The sequence below is a fragment of the Anser anser genome (genome assembly GCF_964211835.1).
Source record: "Anser anser genome assembly, chromosome: 5".
Lineage (NCBI taxonomy): Eukaryota > Metazoa > Chordata > Aves > Anseriformes > Anatidae > Anser > Anser anser.
In genome coordinates, this window is record NC_139725.1 from 36,263,845 (window position 1) to 36,282,610 (window position 18,766).

The 18,766-nt window shown below is 50.1% G+C and overlaps 2 protein-coding genes across 3 annotated transcripts in view; one reads left to right on the plus strand and one right to left on the minus strand.

Moving 5' to 3' along the window:
- The window catches only part of CEND1 (cell cycle exit and neuronal differentiation 1), a 20,036-nt gene continuing 1,270 nt past the window's right edge, over window positions 1–18,766 (minus strand). Inside the window, exon 2 of the mRNA XM_083837088.1 lies at window positions 1–4,834. Coding sequence (XP_083693214.1) covers window positions 4,265–4,657 — 393 coding nt within the window. The 5' untranslated portion in view covers window positions 4,658–4,834 and the 3' untranslated portion in view covers window positions 1–4,264. The remainder of the gene's footprint in view (window positions 4,835–18,766) is intronic.
- Window positions 18,340–18,766, plus strand: part of LOC310899898 (NACHT, LRR and PYD domains-containing protein 12-like) — a 20,868-nt gene continuing 20,441 nt past the window's right edge. The window contains exon 1 of one of the 2 annotated variants that reach the window (XM_083836954.1): window positions 18,340–18,760. The gene's annotated coding sequence lies outside the window, so the exon portion shown is untranslated. The remainder of the gene's footprint in view (window positions 18,761–18,766) is intronic. The other variant, XM_083836952.1, reaches the window with a different exon arrangement.

Below are 18,766 nucleotides of genomic sequence, written 5' to 3' on the forward strand. Positions count from 1 at the left end.
TCAGTATGAGAAAAGACAACTATTTATTTAGCACAGCGAGTTCAGTCATTTAAGCCTTCTGCTTCTCAACAAATTTGGTTTCAATCTCACTTCGATTCTGAGAGAGATGAATTTGCTCTTCTCAGCCTAGTTCTCGCTGGACATTTTTTCTCAAAACGAAACCACTGCACAGCCTGACACGTTAAGGCAGAACAGGAGGTGTTTGCTAAGAGAATGTCGTTTGCAATTCAGGACTGAAGTGCACGGCCCCAGCTGCGTGCTTGGGAGCTTGTATGGCATCTACGCTTGATCTACCTGACTCAAGTCAACACTAGACCCACACTGTGAAAAGCACTACAACACAGTCCAGTACAGTTCAGTATTGTCTAAAAGTGCCTTATTTTTAAGCGAGTAGCTCACGCGAATATCCAGGGAGGGGAACAGTAACTCTGAGCTCCTAGCACAATGGGCACATGGTACATTCGGCAGTTCGCTCGCCATACATTCTTTGCTCTGAGAAGAAACCAGGACAGAAAAAGGAATTCGGGTGCTGCATGGTGTGATGTGAATGGCACAGAAAAGACGTCACAGACACTTTGTGTGAGTGCAGAGGAACAAACGAAGGGTCATCTCCAGGTTTGTTTTGTGTTTTCTTTTTTTTCTTTTTTTTCCTTACAAAGAATGTGGCTTTACCCAGACTGCAGTAATATAAATCTGCAAGTATACATACATACATAGAATATTCAAGGCAGGGTGGTGTACAGACACACACACACACACGCACACATAGACAGAGGTGTTTTTCCAAACCAGAGAGGTGGGCTCCAGAGAAAGGATCCGGACAGCAGGCGATGTTAATTGATTGCAGTAAGCAGAAGTTCCCTTATGGACAAGACAAACCACATTCACTGCCTAGTGAGGGCTAGCACGTGGTTACATACCCAGAGGATGAGCTGCAGTCCCAGCACCATCTCTGTGGTGTGTTTGTGGATGAAGTTACTGGCCTCGAATCCATCCACGTGCCCTAAGGGCAAGGGGGGCTGGATGTGGACAGAAATGGTTAAGGCCCACATTGGCTGAGAACTGTTTTTCCCCTCTTCTCTTGCTGAACTTTAAGCCAAGGAAATAGAAACACTAAAACACTTTAGAAAGAAAAAACAAGCAAACAAAAAAAAAAACGCATTCAAATAAGGCAGGTGTTTCTTTTTCCTCCCCCTGCATCTACCTATGCTGCCAGTGCAGGATGGCTAGATGCTGCATCTGTAATGTCACACACCACTAAAAATATAATAATTAAAAATAAATAAATAAATCCCACGTCAGGGGTTGAAAGGGAGGAGCAGACAGGGCAGATGGAAATATTTTTTTGAAGACAGGACTTCAAAACAGAAGTCGATGTCTGAAAATCACCAGCCCTGCTTTGGCAAAACAAGAATCAGAACAGGGATAGCCTGCTTCCCTTCCTCATGGGCAACATAAGCAAAATTTCCTACAAAATTCTCTACAGCCAAAAGCTTTGTGCTCCAGAGAGCTGAGGGAAGGGGAGTGCAGGAATATCCATCCCTGTATCCAAACCCCACTCGTTTGGATACGTTACCCTGTACTCGGTGAGCACAGTCCTCCCAGTCGCGTAGACGAGATTCCTGGCCGCACTGCACTGCAGTTTGCTTCTGGCTTGTGCACCAAAATCTCCCTCGTGGGGAAAGCAGAATGCACGGGTCAGGGTGCAAGCAGCAGCAGGGGGAGCTGGTGTGCAAAGGGGCCTCACCCCGGCACGGCACGAGGATGTACCAAGGGCACTGACGGGGTCTGGGGGCTCCGCAGCACCCCCAGGCTCTCAGTTTAGGTGCAGGCAGGAGATGCAGCAGCCCCACTGTGTGCTCTTGCAAAGCCCTCCTGCAGTTGCTGCAAGGGAGCGTTGCTGGGACTGCTTCTGAGTTATGTTCTGTCTCACATCTCTGCTTACCCAATACCTCTCACACTCCTCTGTTGCTTGCACTCCCTTCTCCCACCCACAAAAAAAAAAAAAAGAAAAAAAAAAAGAAAAAAAAAGTGAACCATTAAACATCTGCAAAACAGGACGAGGGGAAGACAAAAGTGGCATTATAGGGGCACCTAGCCATGGACCCTCTGCTTCCAACACTGCTGCTAGGAGGCATGTCCACAATACAGAGGAAGAGTGCTTTCATCTAACAGGATTTCCCCTGGGGCTGTTAGCACTCATACCAAAACCACCGTGAACCCAACGTAACCATCTCCTGTCTCTGTACTGGTAAAAGTAGAGGTAGACATTAAGCTCAAGCTGCAAGCAGCCTGTTGTTCACCAGAAGAGAGCATCTGATACTCCCAGAGGTTGCGTGCCTTTTGGGAATATTTTATGAGCCTTGGAGAAAAGAGGAGGATGACAAAGCTCAGCATAGGAATGGCCAGGCTGTGTCAAAAAGGCTTTTTGTCTGGGGAAGCCATATGCATTCATCAGGCCAAATTTGGAGGCAAATTAGGATGTGAGCCAAGAGAAGAATTGCCAGATTGGGTTATACACATCCACCATACTATCCAGTAATTTTGCCAGAAGCAGGTACTGCAAAGACAGTACCCAAGTCCTTTCTCTGGCCCAGTACACACAAAATTTATACATCCAGGCTCAAAGACATGTCACTTTGGCTCTTTGATTTCTGCTGAACTCACCCCACCTTCTCATGGCCTTTTTCTAAACATTACTGCAAAACTCCGTTGGCTGCAACTGCTGCTGAGCTCCAGAGAGCCTGTGATTCTGACCTCATCTAATCTCTGACCTCATCTGAGCTCTGACCTAATTTAAAAACACAGAGCAAGGTAAAGAGTCTTTTTGCAGTAGCACAGAAGCCAAAAATAGCCTAGTGGAAACTCTCAGAGTAAGATCTGCCCACTTCTTGGTGTCAGGCGAAGGTCATCTGTCACTGCACCGAACACTCTCTGGTCACCTGCCTTCCTTCTTGCAAGGTCTGGCTTTAGATCTGAGGTACTCACCAATGAAACCAGGCTGTTCCCCAGTATTGGGAATTTGTTTCCATTTCCAAGATGTAGAGGAGTCACAGATCCCTGCCACTCACAGAAGGGAGGTGAGAATTCACCCTAGGATCACCAGATGGATTTCCAGTACCCTTGACCAGGGTTTCCTTGGTGTGAAGCAGGTCAGTGTTATTTCTTATGGGGTCCCAGCTCTTGTCTGCCCCTAAAACCAGCTTGTGTCTCCCTGTTTTCCTACCTTCTCATCTACAGAGAGGCCAGAGCCTTCAGTGGGAAAACACCAGGTGAACAGCCTGATCCAGACCCCCCAAGAAATAGAGTCCAGCTGACCTCAAGGGAGTTTGGGCTGAGGCCACAGCATCTTGCAAAGCCCAGCCTAAATTTAGGAAATACTAGATCCAAAACAAAGCCTCTCTATCTCTGAGCACTGCCCCTGTGACCCTGGTGATCCGCGGGATGTTGAAGGCTGCCAACATGCAAGAAACCAAGCAGATGGCAGCTGCTGTCTGCCTGCAATCGGCACGGGACTTTGGCAGGTATCTCCATACACTGCTACCTGCACTGTCGGTCACGGTACAGTCCCTCCGCTCACTCCCTAGCTGGCAGCTCAGCCAGTGAAAAGACTTGTGTGATGTCCTGACCTGCTTACTCAGCTCTGCCATGCTGCAGCTTCCAGCTACAGCCGGCCTGGTTTCTCTGGGGCACTTTGGAGTTGGGTTTTTAACAGTGGGTTGATGAGCAGCAGGTACGCGAGACCTATTAGAGATCACACTTTGCCCTACACACAATGGCGGGTGAACTGGGTCTTCTCACTAGGCTCCATCTCTCCTTACATCTTCTTCACCACAACCCAACTTAAAAACAAACCAAACAGAAACCAAAACACAAAGCAGGGACTCTGGATGGGACAAAGAACACTTTGGACTTGAGAACAGGGGACTGCAAGAGAGGTGGGGGTGTCTCCCAGAGAGGACAGCAAGGAGGGGAGGGGACACCGTCGTTTACACCGATCAGGAGAAGCTGTTATCTATACACAGTGGTATAAGCCAAGATATATTACATGAAAAGAACACACTGAGTGCATGGAGTTACCCACATCGGGTCAAACTGGCACAGTTGTCTTGAACAAGACTCTTGGAGTTGCGGTTGGTGTTTGTTGTTGACCTATCTAGCTCGCTCTATATATATAGATATGTATAGAATTTTTCTGCATGCATTTGTCTCAAAAGGAGCTGTACAGCCGGGTTGGGTTTCTCAGCCCACCCTGCCTCGGTCTTCATTTTTTCCGGGCTAGGAACGCCACTCCCACAATCACAGCTAGCGCAGCCACTGCCACTCCTCCGATGATGATCAAGGGCTTCATGTTGTCGAAGATGCTGCCTGGTGACTCCTCGGAGCTGTTTCCCTTGTGGTCAGAGTCAGGGGACTGGCCGGTGGCCTCCTGTGTCTCCGTGGCGGCTGGGCTGGGTTTCAGGTTGCTGTGGTTGTTCACGACGGCAGCATCGCCGCCTGCCTTCTTGGTGGCAGCGGCAGGAGCAGGCTGCTCTTTGGGGGTCTCCTTCTTGTCTGCATTCGTGGCAGGCACGGGGCTGGGCTTTTCTGGCTTTCCAGAGCTGGGGGCCTTGGCATCGGGTTTGTTTCCACTTCGGACGTTGCCTTTGGAATCCATCCCTACGAGTGCTGTGGGCAGCGACTGGATGCCTCTCACAAGGGGAGCAATCCCAGGTCTTCACCTTTGTCTGGCTGCTGGCTGAAGCAGAGGAGCCACCTGAGAGGGACGGCTTGGAGTGACTGTCTTGGGATGATGTTCACACTGGTGGTGTCCTACCTGGACATGTTACAGCACCTGGAAGAGAAAGCAGAGCACTGAGAGGTGAATGAAGACAGAGCAAGCCAGTGACATCCCAGATGAAAGCAATGGAGAGGAACAGAAAAACTGGAAAACTGTTGGCTCTTCATTTAGTAAATGTGAGCTGCAGTCAAGGCATCTACTTCAGTGCCTGCACTTGAGAGAACACCAAACATTCACACCAGCCATCACCTAGTGCTGCCACGGCTATGCTCCACGTGAGACAACCCAATCCTAGCCACGTATACAGTGCCCTTTGTCAGTGACCAGATGTATTCACTTCCAACCAAATAAATCTTAATTTTCATTTGCTCTCCACAGCTGCCTTCCTCCTGGGTAAGGTGAGAACACCTTGTTCCATGGAGAAGCAGATCTATAGCTCCTCCCTGCCTGTAACTCACACTCTACCCTTCTCGTTTTGCAGCAGTATTCTCACGTGAAGTTTAACAAGTGGTTAATGGGATCTTGTCTGATACTCTCTATTTAGACAGGGACTGCAGAATTAAAATGGATTAGCTCCTCAATTATCACCGGTATCAGAGCTACAAGGCTGTCAGCAATGCTACTGTAAGGCAAGGTAAGGGCCAGCTGCTGCCAAATGGTGTACTGACTCCAGTGCGGCTGCACGGATTTGCAAAAAAAATGGATTTCGGTGACTGAGAGTTCTCACTCCTGTCTCCTCCTTGCAGTGGTTAGCTGGGCTCGCCTACAGAGCTGAGCAGGACGCCAGCTGTACTGCAGGTGATTAGCTGGAGCCATTTTCCCCAAGGAGCTGATGAAAGCAGTAAACAGCACGGCTGCATCCCGATAATTCAGCAGGCAGAGCGGGCTTCAAAGGGACAGAAAAAACACAGCAAAAACATCATCTATGCCAGCCTCGCTAGGCAGCAGTCTGGGCAGGACGAGGTGGGAGATGGAGCTCCCACAGGCACATCCCTGCACGCAGGGGAGAAGGAGAGGCGGCCGTGGGCAGCTTGCCATCGGGCTGCCTCCAGCAGCACAGCACCACGGCAGGTTTGGGAAACAGTGAATAAACAGGAGGCAGCAGTCAGATCTGAGTCACCTGCTTCATTACCTCCCCGCTGACCTTCGGTGCTGGAGGGGCCTGCTGAGAGTGCTCTGCCTGCTAAGTGAAATACGAGCTTATTAGCTGTCTGGGTTTAGAAATAAAGAGGCTCCTCAAGAACCCCTACAGGTAGATGTTTCTTCCATAATGGCTCAGAGGGCAGATCTCTCCTTTAATGATAGACAGAGAAGGTCCTAGGGTGACAGCAGTGCTTTGTGCTGCTGCCTCTTTGGAGAAATAAGCTAACAAATGCTGTGTTTTAATCTCCACGTAGGCGGAAATGCTGGCCTGGAGGAAACCTACTCAGAAATGTCAGGTTTGGGTTCAGAGCAAAACCAAACAACAGTTTCCTGCTTGGTGCGAGAAACTGCCCTCTCTCCTGGTCTCCCTGGGAACTGTTTCTTGTGTGATGGCCAGCATCTTCGCCAGTGCTGGTCAGCTGGAGCTGACTGGGGGAGCTGCAGCCTTGGAGTCACACAAGTCCACAGCTCCCGTGCTGCACCACGCTTGTGACCTTGATACTAGTATGCCATATACTTCCCCTGAACAGAGAATATTTTCCTGCTCAGGTAAAGCCCTTACAGACCACATCCCAGTCAAGTCCCCATCCTGCCTCCTGCCTATGAAAGCTGACGTTCTGGATGACACCAAAAATTTAACTTGAAATTTGAATTAAAATCCAACTGAAGAGCAAAGTTCTGAGCTGCAGCCTCAGAATGGGGATACACAATATGCAAGAGATGTCCATCAGCAACTCAGTGAAATTAAATAACACGTGCTAAGCTACAGGCAAGGGTAGCCAGATCACTTCTAGTACCCAAGCTAGCCCTGGCATCTGTCTGCACTGTCATGCTCAAGCCATGCTGAACACATCCACACTATCGTAGCCCTGCTGAAAACTCAGTCCGTTCATATAAAGGTTGGGATGTCTCTCAGCCATCAGAAAGGTTGGTAGTTAGACCCGGAGAGAGATCTCAGCTCTCCCTGTAGCATGGAGATAGGACGTGCACTTCCAGAAGGCTTTTCACTGACCCTCCTTACACACCTCCCTTAGGGCAGATGAGTTTTAGCTGAGCAGTTATTCAGTGAGATGGGGCCTGAAGTCTCCAAAAGACATTAGATGATCCAAGCTGGCCAGCTTTGAAGTAAATAATTGAAAAAAGACAAATAATCCGTACCCAGGGCTTAAGCAGGGTATTTGCTAGTCTTCCCTTGAATTTGCCATTCAGTCTAGCTCCAAGCTCTATCCAAGGGAAATAAATAAATAAATAAATAAGACCAGCTCTTCACTCAGTTAAAAAAATAGCAAATTCCCATGTAGCTGCTCTACACGTGCCATGTCTACTATGGGTGTCCTTCCAAACTACCTCCACTCTCCCCTCATGCTTCACTGAAGATGTATCGGCTCTAATAAATAACTCACAGGTAACAGTGAGGGATTTTATTGGAGTTTAAGGATGAGATCGATAATATCAATATGCACGTTGTAGCACACAAACACCACTGCAGGTGTTCACCAAGCTTAAGACCTTCTCTGTGGCCTGGGTCTTGATGGGTAAGCATACGCACTTTGACAGGAGCAAGGATATTTTCCCTTCCTTGCTCACTTGTAATATCTCTGTCAATGCCACCTGCCTTACCTTTTCCTTCCTAGTGCCTCCAAAGACCATTCATAACTTTCCGCTCAGTACATCCAGAGCCATATTCCTACATGCTATGGCTCCACAGCCACTCACAAGGCACTGCTCCTCAGGTCTGGGAGCAATTTATCCTCAATTTACATCTGGTGCAATGATGACACAGGCCACAAAGAAATAGAAAGGTCCACAATGGGAGCAGGCTTTGAGTTTAAAGCAGGGAGAGTCAGATTCATTGTATCATAAATATGAAATTACCTACTTAGTGTCTTTCAAATCATTTAGCTGGGCTGCTCGCACATTGTGCGGTCATAGGATGCTCCCATTAAATGTTTGCTGCTTTCCCTAGGAAAGCTATACGCAGCCCATGGTTTTGTACAGAGGTGGGATGTGTGTGTAAATTGTGGAATGAGAAAATTCACCTCTTCACTGAGGAATGGGGACTGTGTGCAGCGCAGATACCTTGGATTACCCATTCCCTCTCCCCCATGCTCTGACTGACCAGATCTGGACTCCAGATTCCTTGGAGCTGTTTTTTCTCAGAGCATCCCCTGTGCCATGGTCCCTGTCCCGTGACCATGCCCTGCACCATCACTAACAGCTCACTAACGAATTTCTTGATTTCTAAGCGAGTTTTCACTAAAAGCAATGCAAGCTCCTTATGCTAATAAGAAAAGGTTTTAAAAGCCTTAAAAACCAAACTAAACTAAAAAATAAAAAAATAAAAAATCAATACCAGCAGTTCTTAAGTGTGCATGTGAAAGGCCTTCTGACAGCGGTTTGCCACCAGTGGGACTAGCCGCCAGTAAGCTTTGTCCTGCAGTCCTTGTTGGACTATGTGAACGTGTTGAACACATTTTGCATTTATTTGTTTCTGCCAAGCCAGACTCCAAATGTAGCATAATCTGCACATCCTGCAAAATTAATCCCAAATCTGTCAGTATCCATCAGGCTCTCTGACCTTCTCTCAGGTCTTCTCCGGTCAACAACCCCTTGCCTCATCTGCTTGTCCAGCCAGGAAAGTGGCAGAGAAAGGTCAAAGCAAACACCTCTGGCCCCTTGCAATGCAGTGGGTACTGTTTTAAAGAAATCATCCGTGCCTTCTTGAAACCCAGTTAACAAGAAAGAAACCTTGTCCTCACTCCCCCTTCCTTGCAGGCACTTCCAGCTATGTCTGCACAAAGCATTAAAATCTGGGCCACAAATCTGCCCAGCACCTTTCCAAACCCTTTGGCTTGGTCAGGATGATGCTGTCAAACAGCATCGAGCAGCTCAAGCACCCCTTCTGCCCCCGGTGGCAGTGGCACTGCTAGCAGTGTTAGCATCCTGCTGGCTTGCAGCCACCAGTAGCTGTCATCCTCCTCCTCCAGACCCAGGGCACTCATCCTGAGCAGCTCATCCTCTTTCAGCAAGGCTCTTAATCCTCCTCGGGGTGTTATCAGCTGCCTCCCAGACTCCCTACCTTGGGAATCATACGTTTCCTTTTGGCTCTCCTTCCCCTTTCCAGTCCTGTGCTTTCGAGGGCATGAGTGTGCTCGTTTTCAAACACTTCTGTAGCAACCTTTCTTTTCCACCTGATGTGGGCGTTCCTCATTTTCAAAAAGATTAAGTCTGTGTGCGTGCACTGCTGTGAGGGTTTTTCTCCTCCTCCCATTCCCTTATTCATTCCATCACACAAATTTTTTCTCTAATGGCCAGTCTCTCCACCTTTGCTCTTTCTTCTCCATAGCCGATCACATCTACTTATTCCTCCCTTGCTGCCTCTGCCTGTCTACCCATTCCTCCCCCTTCCAGCTCCCTCCCTGCCTCCCACACAGATAGCAGCACTGGAGAATAGGGCTTTGTGAGAAACAGGCTTTGTTCCCTCCCTCCCTCCCCCCGTGCTATTTCTTTGTTTAACAATTTTTGCCATTTCAGAGAGTTTTCCACTTGCTGGCAGCCAATGAGCTCCTCCGCAGGCTGGGAAGGGGGAGCAGAGACCATGACACCAGCAATTAAGGAGAAAAAGGAACAGACAAACCTTCCAAATTCCTGCAGCACACAGCCACCACACTCCTCCTGGGCTGGTTCTGGTTCCTGCATTAAGGCCAGGTCAGTGCAGACTGACCAGTTGCAATGAGCTGGTCCCATCCAAAGCAACAGGGGAAGGCAGAGCTTTCCCTGGCTCCTTGAAGTGCACCTTTTTGCCTCCCCATCAAATTAGCAAATGCATCTATTCATCTGCCTCCTGTGTGCATAGATGAAATGCTGCATCAGTTCTGCACCAAATGGAGCAGATGAGTCACTGCTAGCTTCGCTGCGAGGTATCACCAATAGGTTCTGTTCCCTCTGTGGAGACTGGCCTCATTCCTGAGCCTTCCCCAGCAGTTTTGCGAGGAGGAGCAGTTGCTGCAGGGTGTGGTGGGAAGCTGCACCCCACAGACGTGCGTGGGGTCACAGCAGTGCTGAGCACAGGTTCACACGTGCAGTTTCCCACCCACACTTCATGAAAAAGCAAACCATTTCCACTGGGTCGCCAAATGCCACACTGACTCAGACTGCTGTAGCCTGTCAGCAGGTAACAATTCAGCTGACACAGTGGGGTCATGCATCTGAATTTATACTTGCGACCAAAAGGGCTGACCCACAAACTCCAGGTGTGCTCTGGTTGAAAACATTAGCCTCAGAAATAGCTACTGGCCATGCCTGACCTCCAGCAATGCCATGCCAAGAGAGCCACGCTTGGCAGAAAAGACCTTAAAAATCCTCAAATCTTCTTCCTTAACCTCTCATCCAGCTCGTTGTCATCCTGACCTGTCTGGAAAAGAAATGCCTGAAGGTTTGCCTTTTTGGGACAAAGAAGAGGGTAATAAGTACCAAAGCCCCATTCTCTCTACTCCTAGTTAAGTAGCATGACCTGTGTTGGCTTTTGGGTGATCAATTAATTGGGTCCCTAGGGCTAGACAAGTATTAATGCTTCTCCCTGCCCCATCTCCACTGTCAGCCACCAAACCCCTTCGCCTGGAGCAGCATAACCACGGCAAGGACCAAGCAGCAGCTCCACACTGCTTGGGCCAGGCATGGCAAGCGGTTTGCTCAGCGCTAGCTGGCAAGGGACAGAGGTCTTCCGCGAGGAGATGAGATGTGCAGCCGAGGCTGCCCACGGTTCCCTCTGACACGATATAGCTGGAAGTGAGCCGAGAGCAGCCAGCAGTGCTGCGGAGACCTGCTGCGCGGGTCCCTCATTCCCGAAGCTAAGGGACAGCTCTGAACATGACAGCACAGCACTCAGAGACCTCATCATATCCTTCAGTTAATTGCTCTTAGACCTACACGGAAAAACATTTTCGGTGTGTGAGATAGATGCCGAACACCAATTAGTTTCAAGAGCTTCCCAGACACCGTTGGCAGGTTTTTTTTTTTTTTCCAGCTGCCATACCTGCATTTGGCCATTTCAGATCAAATCAGATTTCTAAGGAGCAGAAAATGGCCCTCTTCTCAAACAGATCCTCCCTTTGGCGAGTGCAATTTGCACCTGCCAAAAGCAGCTCACAGGACTGAATTACCATCACAGGTTCACGCACCAGCTGGTAGGTGAAGAGCAGGTAATTTTAGCCTGAAGTCTGCAGATTTTGTTCCTGTGGCAGACCGTGCACATAAACAGGGAAGTCAGAATTTGGCCACTTCAAAGAGGCACTTGAAAATATAACTTCCCCAAAAGGGGGAAAAAAATCCAAAACAAAAAGCAGCATTGCTCTGAGTACAAAAGGTAAGGCACCTATGAGATGAAACAGCTGAGGGACCAAGCTGTTAGAAAATGGTGGTGTTTCTGGGGGGATCAAGTGCTGACACTGGCTTTGTGTGACCTCTGCACTTCCCAACCTCTCTCCTTCACTGCCTCGTGGAAATTGATTCAATGTCATATCAGAGGCTGAGCTCACCTGTGCAAGACCCTGTGGTGGTTTTACTCGGGTGGGCGGCCGAGCTCCACCGCTCTCTCACTCCCCCTCCTCAAAGAGGAACGGGGAGAAAATACGATGAAAAGGGCTCAAGGGTTGAGATAAGGACGAGGAGATCGCATAGTAATTATTGTGACGGGCAAAACAGACTCGGCATAGGGAGATAGTAAGATTTATTGCTAACTAACAAGCTAGAGAAGTGAGAAACAAAGGAAATAAACCAAAAGCACCTTCCCCCCCATCCACCCTCTTCCACCTCCTCCCCCCGAGCAGCACAGGGGAACGGGGGAATGGGGGTTATGGTCAGTCTATAGCGCTTCTTTTCCACCGCTCCTTCTCGGTCACTCTCGTCCCCTGTGCTGTGGGGTCCCTCCCACGGGATGCAGTCCTTGCCGATCTGATCCGGCGTGGGCTGCCCACAGGCAGCAGCTCTTCAAAAACTGCTCCAGATATGGGTCCGTACCACGGGGTCCATCCCCCAGGAGCAAACTGCTCCAACCTGGATCCCCCACGGGCAGCAGCTCCTGCCAGGTCACCTGCTCCTGCGTGGTCTCCTCTCCACAGGCTACAGCTCCGGCCCGGAATCTGCTCCGGCAGGGGTCTTCCACAGGCTGCAGCCTCCATCGGTGCAGGTCCACCTGCTCCACCGTGGTCTCCTCCACGGGCTGCAGCGTGGAACCCTGCTCCACCGTGGTACTCCATGGGCTGCAGGGGGACAGCCTGCTTCACCATGGTGCTCACCACAGGTTGCAGGAGACTTCTGCTCCAGTGCCTGGAGCACCTCTCCCCTTCCTTCTTCACTGACCTTGGTGCCTGCAAGGCTGTTCCTCACTCCTCTCACTCTCCCAGCTGCTGTGTGGCACAGTGGTTTTTTTTCCCTGTCTTAAATATGCTCTCACAGAGGTGCAAAACAACATCACTTATTGGCTCAGCTCTGGTCAGTAGTGGGGCCCTTACCAAACATGGGCCAGCTACTAGATCCTTCTCACAGAAGCCACCCCTATGGCCCCCTGCTACCAAAACCTTGCCACGTAAACCCAGTACAGACCCTCAATGGAAGAAAGCATGGCCGTGTTGAGCATTACCATCACCAAAGCGGTCTTCGCTGAGGTGGCCCAAGGAAAATCAGCTGGAGCACCTGGCTAAGATCAGCTCATGATGTGCTGATGAAAGTGCCAGATAAAAGGTAGCCTATCCTGACAAGTCTTCCACGGAGACAGCTGATGTTACTGGCCACAGGGCAATGCTGGTTCATTGCCACTTGTCATCTTCTAGCAGCAGAACAAATAGGCTGCAGTCAAGAACATTGCCCTGGAGAAAGGGGTTATTTCAGAGAGCCATGGGAGTGGGGTTTGGGGTGCTAGTCCTCAGGTCCTGAAGCTCAAGACCATTCTCACCTCCCTTTCTTCTCCCAAAAATTGTCCATTGCCAAATCTCCCCATGAACCAAAGTGGCTTGGAGGTGAGTTAAGAAAAAGAGGGAGCATAAGCCAAAGTGACCAGCCTGCAGGAGGGAGTGAAGTCCTGTCTATCTCCAGTGAACATCACATAGGAAAGCATCAAAATCCCACCTTAAAAAAAAAATAAAAATCAGGAGGATTTGTCCCTCCACAGCTACTAAGGACAGGGCTGGAACCACTTCACATATTTTAAGGTATAAATTAGAATCAGCTTGCTGACTCACAGCTAGACTAGCATTACCTTTCTCCCCATGGGATTCACCTTGAAAACCCACTGGCTCAAACACAGCACCTCTGCTATCCTCTGCGGACATTGGCTCAGCCAAGAGTTTGTATCAGCCACCAGCGCATCCCACCACCTCTGGACACCCAAGGAGAAGCATCAGTCACGTCTTCACACTTTTCCTGCTGGTCACCCGAGCCGTTCAATAGACTTTTGTCTCATGCCTCTCCCCGAGACATCCTAGGAACCCACTCACCTCTTCCACCGAGGCAGCTTGTCCTCAGCCTGCAATCAAGCCGGACAGCTGGTGTGATGGGGAAGGAACAAATTGGGAAGGAACAAACTAGGAAGGAATAATTGGTCTGTGGGAGGCTGAGCTCATGCAGCAGCTGTGCTCAGCAGGAAGCAAGGAGGCCTCCTTTCCCGTGTTGCCTGCTAACTTGTGCACACATAGACCTCGGCTCCCTGTAAACACCACTGCACCACCACCAAAAGTGGTCGAGATATTTCTGTAGCATGGTGGAAGGAGGTCCTTCCCCTCTGCTCTGCCCATCCATCAGGTTAAAGCCAACAGCAGTTGTCAAGGCTGTCCTGATGATTCGTGCTGGATCAGCAAGTCCGCAGAAGGACTCAGTGTGACATTAGGGAAAAGAGTCCAAAGATAGGCAAGGTTTTTCCCCATGGAAGTGAAGAGCTGCTGGTGGCTCCAAGGGGACCACACTTGGGATACTGACTTTCTTCTCTAACCCCTGAGTAATGCAGCCTGGGGAGCCTTAGGAAGCACCCTGGGGACATATGCCTGTTTCCCTGCTGTGCTAGGGGGATTCTGCAGGGCTGGAAGGAGCTGGATGCAGCTCTCTGCCCCATCCCAGTCTCCTCCCGTGACTCTGGGCAGCTTCAACTCTCCAGCACCCTATAACACAAATGATCCTTCTCCCCCTTTTTGAGCTGCTGTGGCAATAGACACATTAAGGGCAGCGAGGTGCCATACAAGCATCTAAGATAAGTGACGGCAGCGTAGCGTGACTAAGCCTTTTCCTATCTCCAAGAGGTGCCGTGGTGATGGATGAGGTAATGCAGTACCTCTCAGTATTGCCATAAATATTGGAAGGGCTTTACGTAAGGAGTTTGTGTTGTTTGGCTGGCATCTCCCCAGGGAGGTTTTTATCTCTATTTTGGACCCCCACCGCTGACGCAATGCACAGCAAATGTGATAAAAACGCAGCACAGATGCAACCGTAGCAGGAATCGCTTCCCATAGATGCTTTTTAACAGCCCCGGTGCATCACGACCAAGCTGTGCAGGGAGACAGCTGTGCTTGCCAGCCCTCCCAAAGCAAAGCCTCGGAGACAGCAGCGCCAAGTTACAGCAAACGCCGCTGACCCACTTCACTCTGATGAAATATTTATGAGTCCTTTTCCCAACCCGCCGTTTGCTACTCCCCGCAACCCTCCCCTCATCCCCAGATTAAACATTTCTCTTTCAAATAAGCCCTTTCAATCTTGACATGGAGAGCATCAGAGAGCTGAAAGTATTTTAACAGGCAGCAGCAGCTTCAAATCAAAGCAAAGCCTCTGCTCCACGGCTGCGTCAGTCCTGCGGCTGCACCGAGACCCAAAATCCGATGGCCCTTGAGCCTTGCTGGATCTGTGCCACCAGGGCACATCGCCTCTCCCCTAGCCTGGGAGGACACCCTGGTGCTCAGAAACTGTATTATACCCAGCACCAAGGCAGGGTATGGGAACAGGAGGGGCTTGCACAGCCCCACAAAACTGTCCTTGTCCAGCATCTGCAAAGGGACCACGATGCAGACCTGAGCAACTGAGCAACTGCAGAGAGACCGGGCAGAGCCCCAGCTTGCAGCCCGCACACCAACATCCTCTCAGAGGATGCCGACACAGCCTGGCCACGCTTCCCACGTGGGTGACGCAGCATTTCGGATCCCCACGCAGCTTCCAGATGCAGTGGCCAGCCCTGACGCACTCCCGCCAGCACCAGCCCGGGTGCTGCTGGATGGTCCCCAGCCTCCACGGGAGATGACATCTGAACTGAGCATCACTCCTGCAAGCCACACTTGCCCTGATCCCAAAGTTCTCGCCAGAACAGACGTGGCAGACATTTTATTCTTGGAGATGGAGGTTTGCACTGAAAAGAGACACAACATGCTACCTCCAAGGGCTTTAATTTTTTTTAAATTAAAAAAAATATATATCCAAATCACAGTTCTCTTCTCTTACCCTATGTGAAAATAAAAATAAAAATAAAAATAAAAATAAAAATAAAAATAAAAATAAAAATAAAAATAAAAATAAAAATAAAAATAAAAATAAAAATAAAAATAAAAATAAAAATAAAATAAAAATAAAGAAGTATAAACCCTGCCCTTCAACCCGCAGTGCCAAGAGGAAAGGGAGGCTGGCTGCTGTCCCTGCCTTTCTCTGGGAGTACAGGGGGCTCACCACATATCTCCTGCCACACCACCCACATGATTCTGACCCAGGGCACCTCACAGCCACAAACCCAACCATTTCTCTGTGGCATCATGGGCTAGAGAGCACTTAGGTCAGTTCAGCTTCCTGCCCATCACTCTATTAAAAATGCACAGGCTGATGCCAAAAAAAAAAAGACCCTGACCGAATGCACTCCCTCCCTCCTCCATCCCTGGTCCCAAAGGGGCACGGATTGTCCTAACCACTATTGTCCTAACCACGGATTGTCCTAACCACTCACTGCCCAGTGCCCTGCGCTGGTACACACACAAAAGCAAGACAAAACCCTCTTCTTGTGGCCTGGCTTGCAGCTGCCCCAGGACATGGTGGGAACAGGGAAAGCAGCACCAAAACAGCCCCAAGGAATAAAAGATTTTGTCTTGGACTCTTTATTGCATTAGACCCATTGTGCACCCAACCTGCCATGGGCAGGAGAAGTCACAGATGGCAGAGCTGTCACCTTCCTGGTCACCTACTCAGGTGCCACCAGCCCTCACGCGCAGCTGAAATAGCTGTGCTCTCAGCCACAGTTTACAGCAAAACCATTTCTAGAATAAAAATCTGACAATACTTTGCTGTGACTAGGTTGGAAATAGGCCTTGTGCTGCAGAGCCTGGACTTTCAGGGTCATGGCACAGCGCACAGACACCCAGAGAGGGACCAAGATAACCAGAAGAGTTTCAGAGCATCTCGCGTGGCTGTGTTCTGCCCTAGCTTTAACCCGGGGCTTGTCCCTGCCTTGGAAGCAGAGTCAAACGTTGCTTTTCTTTTCATATCTCCATTTTTCTAGTGGAAAAAAACATAGTTCTTACCAGTTGAATGGTAAGAAACCACAAGGTATCAGAACCCAAGCCTTTCCCTGATGCAAGGCTGAGCACCGCTCACCCCAGGACAGAAGTCTGGGGGAAACAGAGGAAGAGCTTTCCAGCCAGGATGGTTTCCTTCCACAGCATTATTTGGCAGGACATGGGATTGAAGCCCTGGGAGCAGTTTCAAGAGGAACAACTCAGGAGATGCAGCAGAAGATGCTCAGCCAGCAATGTGGACCTCAGCCATCATCCAGCCAGTCGGAGCCTGATGGACACACTTCTGGGCTGAAACCCTGCTGAAACCCGTGCCCTCAGTCTGTGCGACCAAAGCCTGCATCCCACACTGCTGTAGCACACCTGTATCCTACCCTGGGCAGCTCCCCATGTCTCAGCTTTCTGCCACACTTGGTGTTCTGCAAGCATGCTCATTTTGTTTTTTTATCGTGCTTTTCCAGCCCTCTTGGAGCCAAGCAAGTCAATGCCAGCAGCTCAGTGGCACCGGGGAAAAGTTGCTGCACCGAAAGGTGCACGTCCCTTGCCAGGAACAAGCCAGCGCCTCCTGTGAGATCTGCAGGGAGGACACCAGAGCATGAAAGCCCAACCCAAAGCTGACCCAGCAGCCTCCCATTGCAGCACTGCTACCGGGAAGCCACTTACTGATCTTTCAACCCCAGCTTCACAGCTCTGCACCCCCACCTCCATCACCTGGAGGTCTGCACCACGTTTTGCTCTGCTCAGCCTCATGCTCAGGGAGCTGCTTTCTCCATGATGGAGGTTACTGCCGCCCCCAAAAACCTCAGGTATCCCCAGGGAATAGCTGAGCAATTCCCCATTGCATCCCCCCGACAACCAGGCAGGGACCACGGGGCAAGTCTCCGTTCTCTGCGTTACACTGGCTTTGCGATGCCATCTCAGGAATAACCTTGTCAGCAAATGTTTTCTGCCTCCTTGCCACCTCTCAGAGAAGAGCGGACACCTTGCTGTCCCCAGCACAAAGCCCAGTTTTTCACCTCGAACCTTCCAGCACTTGAGAAGCTGCCTTAGCCAAGAGGACAGGTGTTTCTAAATCAGGGTGCTGCCCCCCTCAAGGATCCAGGAGCTAGCACCCGAATGCAAAAAGTCAGATTTCCTAATAAATCATCCAAGCGCATTCAACTCCTCCAAGCTTTGCAGTTCTGCCTTTCTGGATTTTATTTGGTTGTGTGTGTGTGGTATGCAATGTGCCAGTGGTGCACGTTACCCTCCCAGTACTGCTGTTAAGGCCCCATCCTGACAGTCAGCAAGTGCCATTTCTTGCTCAAATGCAACAGAGAAGCAGAAAATAAAAAAAAAAAAAAAAAGAAAGAAAAAAAAAGAAAGAAAAGAAAGGGCCGCCTCTGACACAGTAAAATATCCCCAGGCACTGCAGTAAGCAGCAGCAGATTTGACAGCTCTCTTAATCTTATGGGCACCCTGACGAATCCTTCTGATGGGTGCGGGACTGCACCAGGTTCTCCTGCCATCACCCCCTTTGCATCTCAGCTATGGCCAGTGAAGAGATCACAAACGTGCGAATGCAGATCTGCGTGAGCAGAGCGAGGTCCGAATCTCACGGCCTGCAGATCTGCAGGCATCAGCCTAAAAACTGTTGCTTTGCAGCTGAAATGCAAGAAGCCACTGCAGGCAGATGGGGGATAATTCAGCAGGGACCTTCTGGGGAGGTTCCTAGCACCCTGCAGGGAAATGCCCACCACCAAAACCCGAGCACTGTCCTCTCCCTCCCTGCCACCTGCAGAAGCTGGATAGGATCGGGGAAGGACACCCCAAGTACATCCTGCATAGAAAGGCTTGCTCAGAGCTGTCCTACCCCCATCCCCCCCCCCCCCACGGATGGGGCCAGCACACCCGAGCAAGCCCACGGTCGTGGCTGTCTGCCAGCCAAGGGATGAATACATGCATTCAGAGGAATTCTGGATTTTTCTCCCACTGTTCTGCAGCAATAGCATGGGTGAGGGGCTAGTTTTCGGTGCTGTGGCTAAGGAAAGATGGAAACTGCTGAAGGTCACAGCTGTGAAGGTCAGACTTTGGAGGTCAGTCCCAAGACGGAGCAGGGAGCTCCATCCAGCTACGTCCATCCTCCCTCTCCCAACAGCATCCTGCCCAAGCCCCACCCAGGAAAACTGGGCTGCCATCAGGCTTCTTTCTTTCACCCCACCGCTAAAGTTTTTCCCAGGCTGACTTTGATTCCCAGATAAGAATCAGGTTCCTTCCCCCACCTGATGGTCACTGAGACCCCGGACAGGAGCAGAGACCAAATCAACAGGTCAGT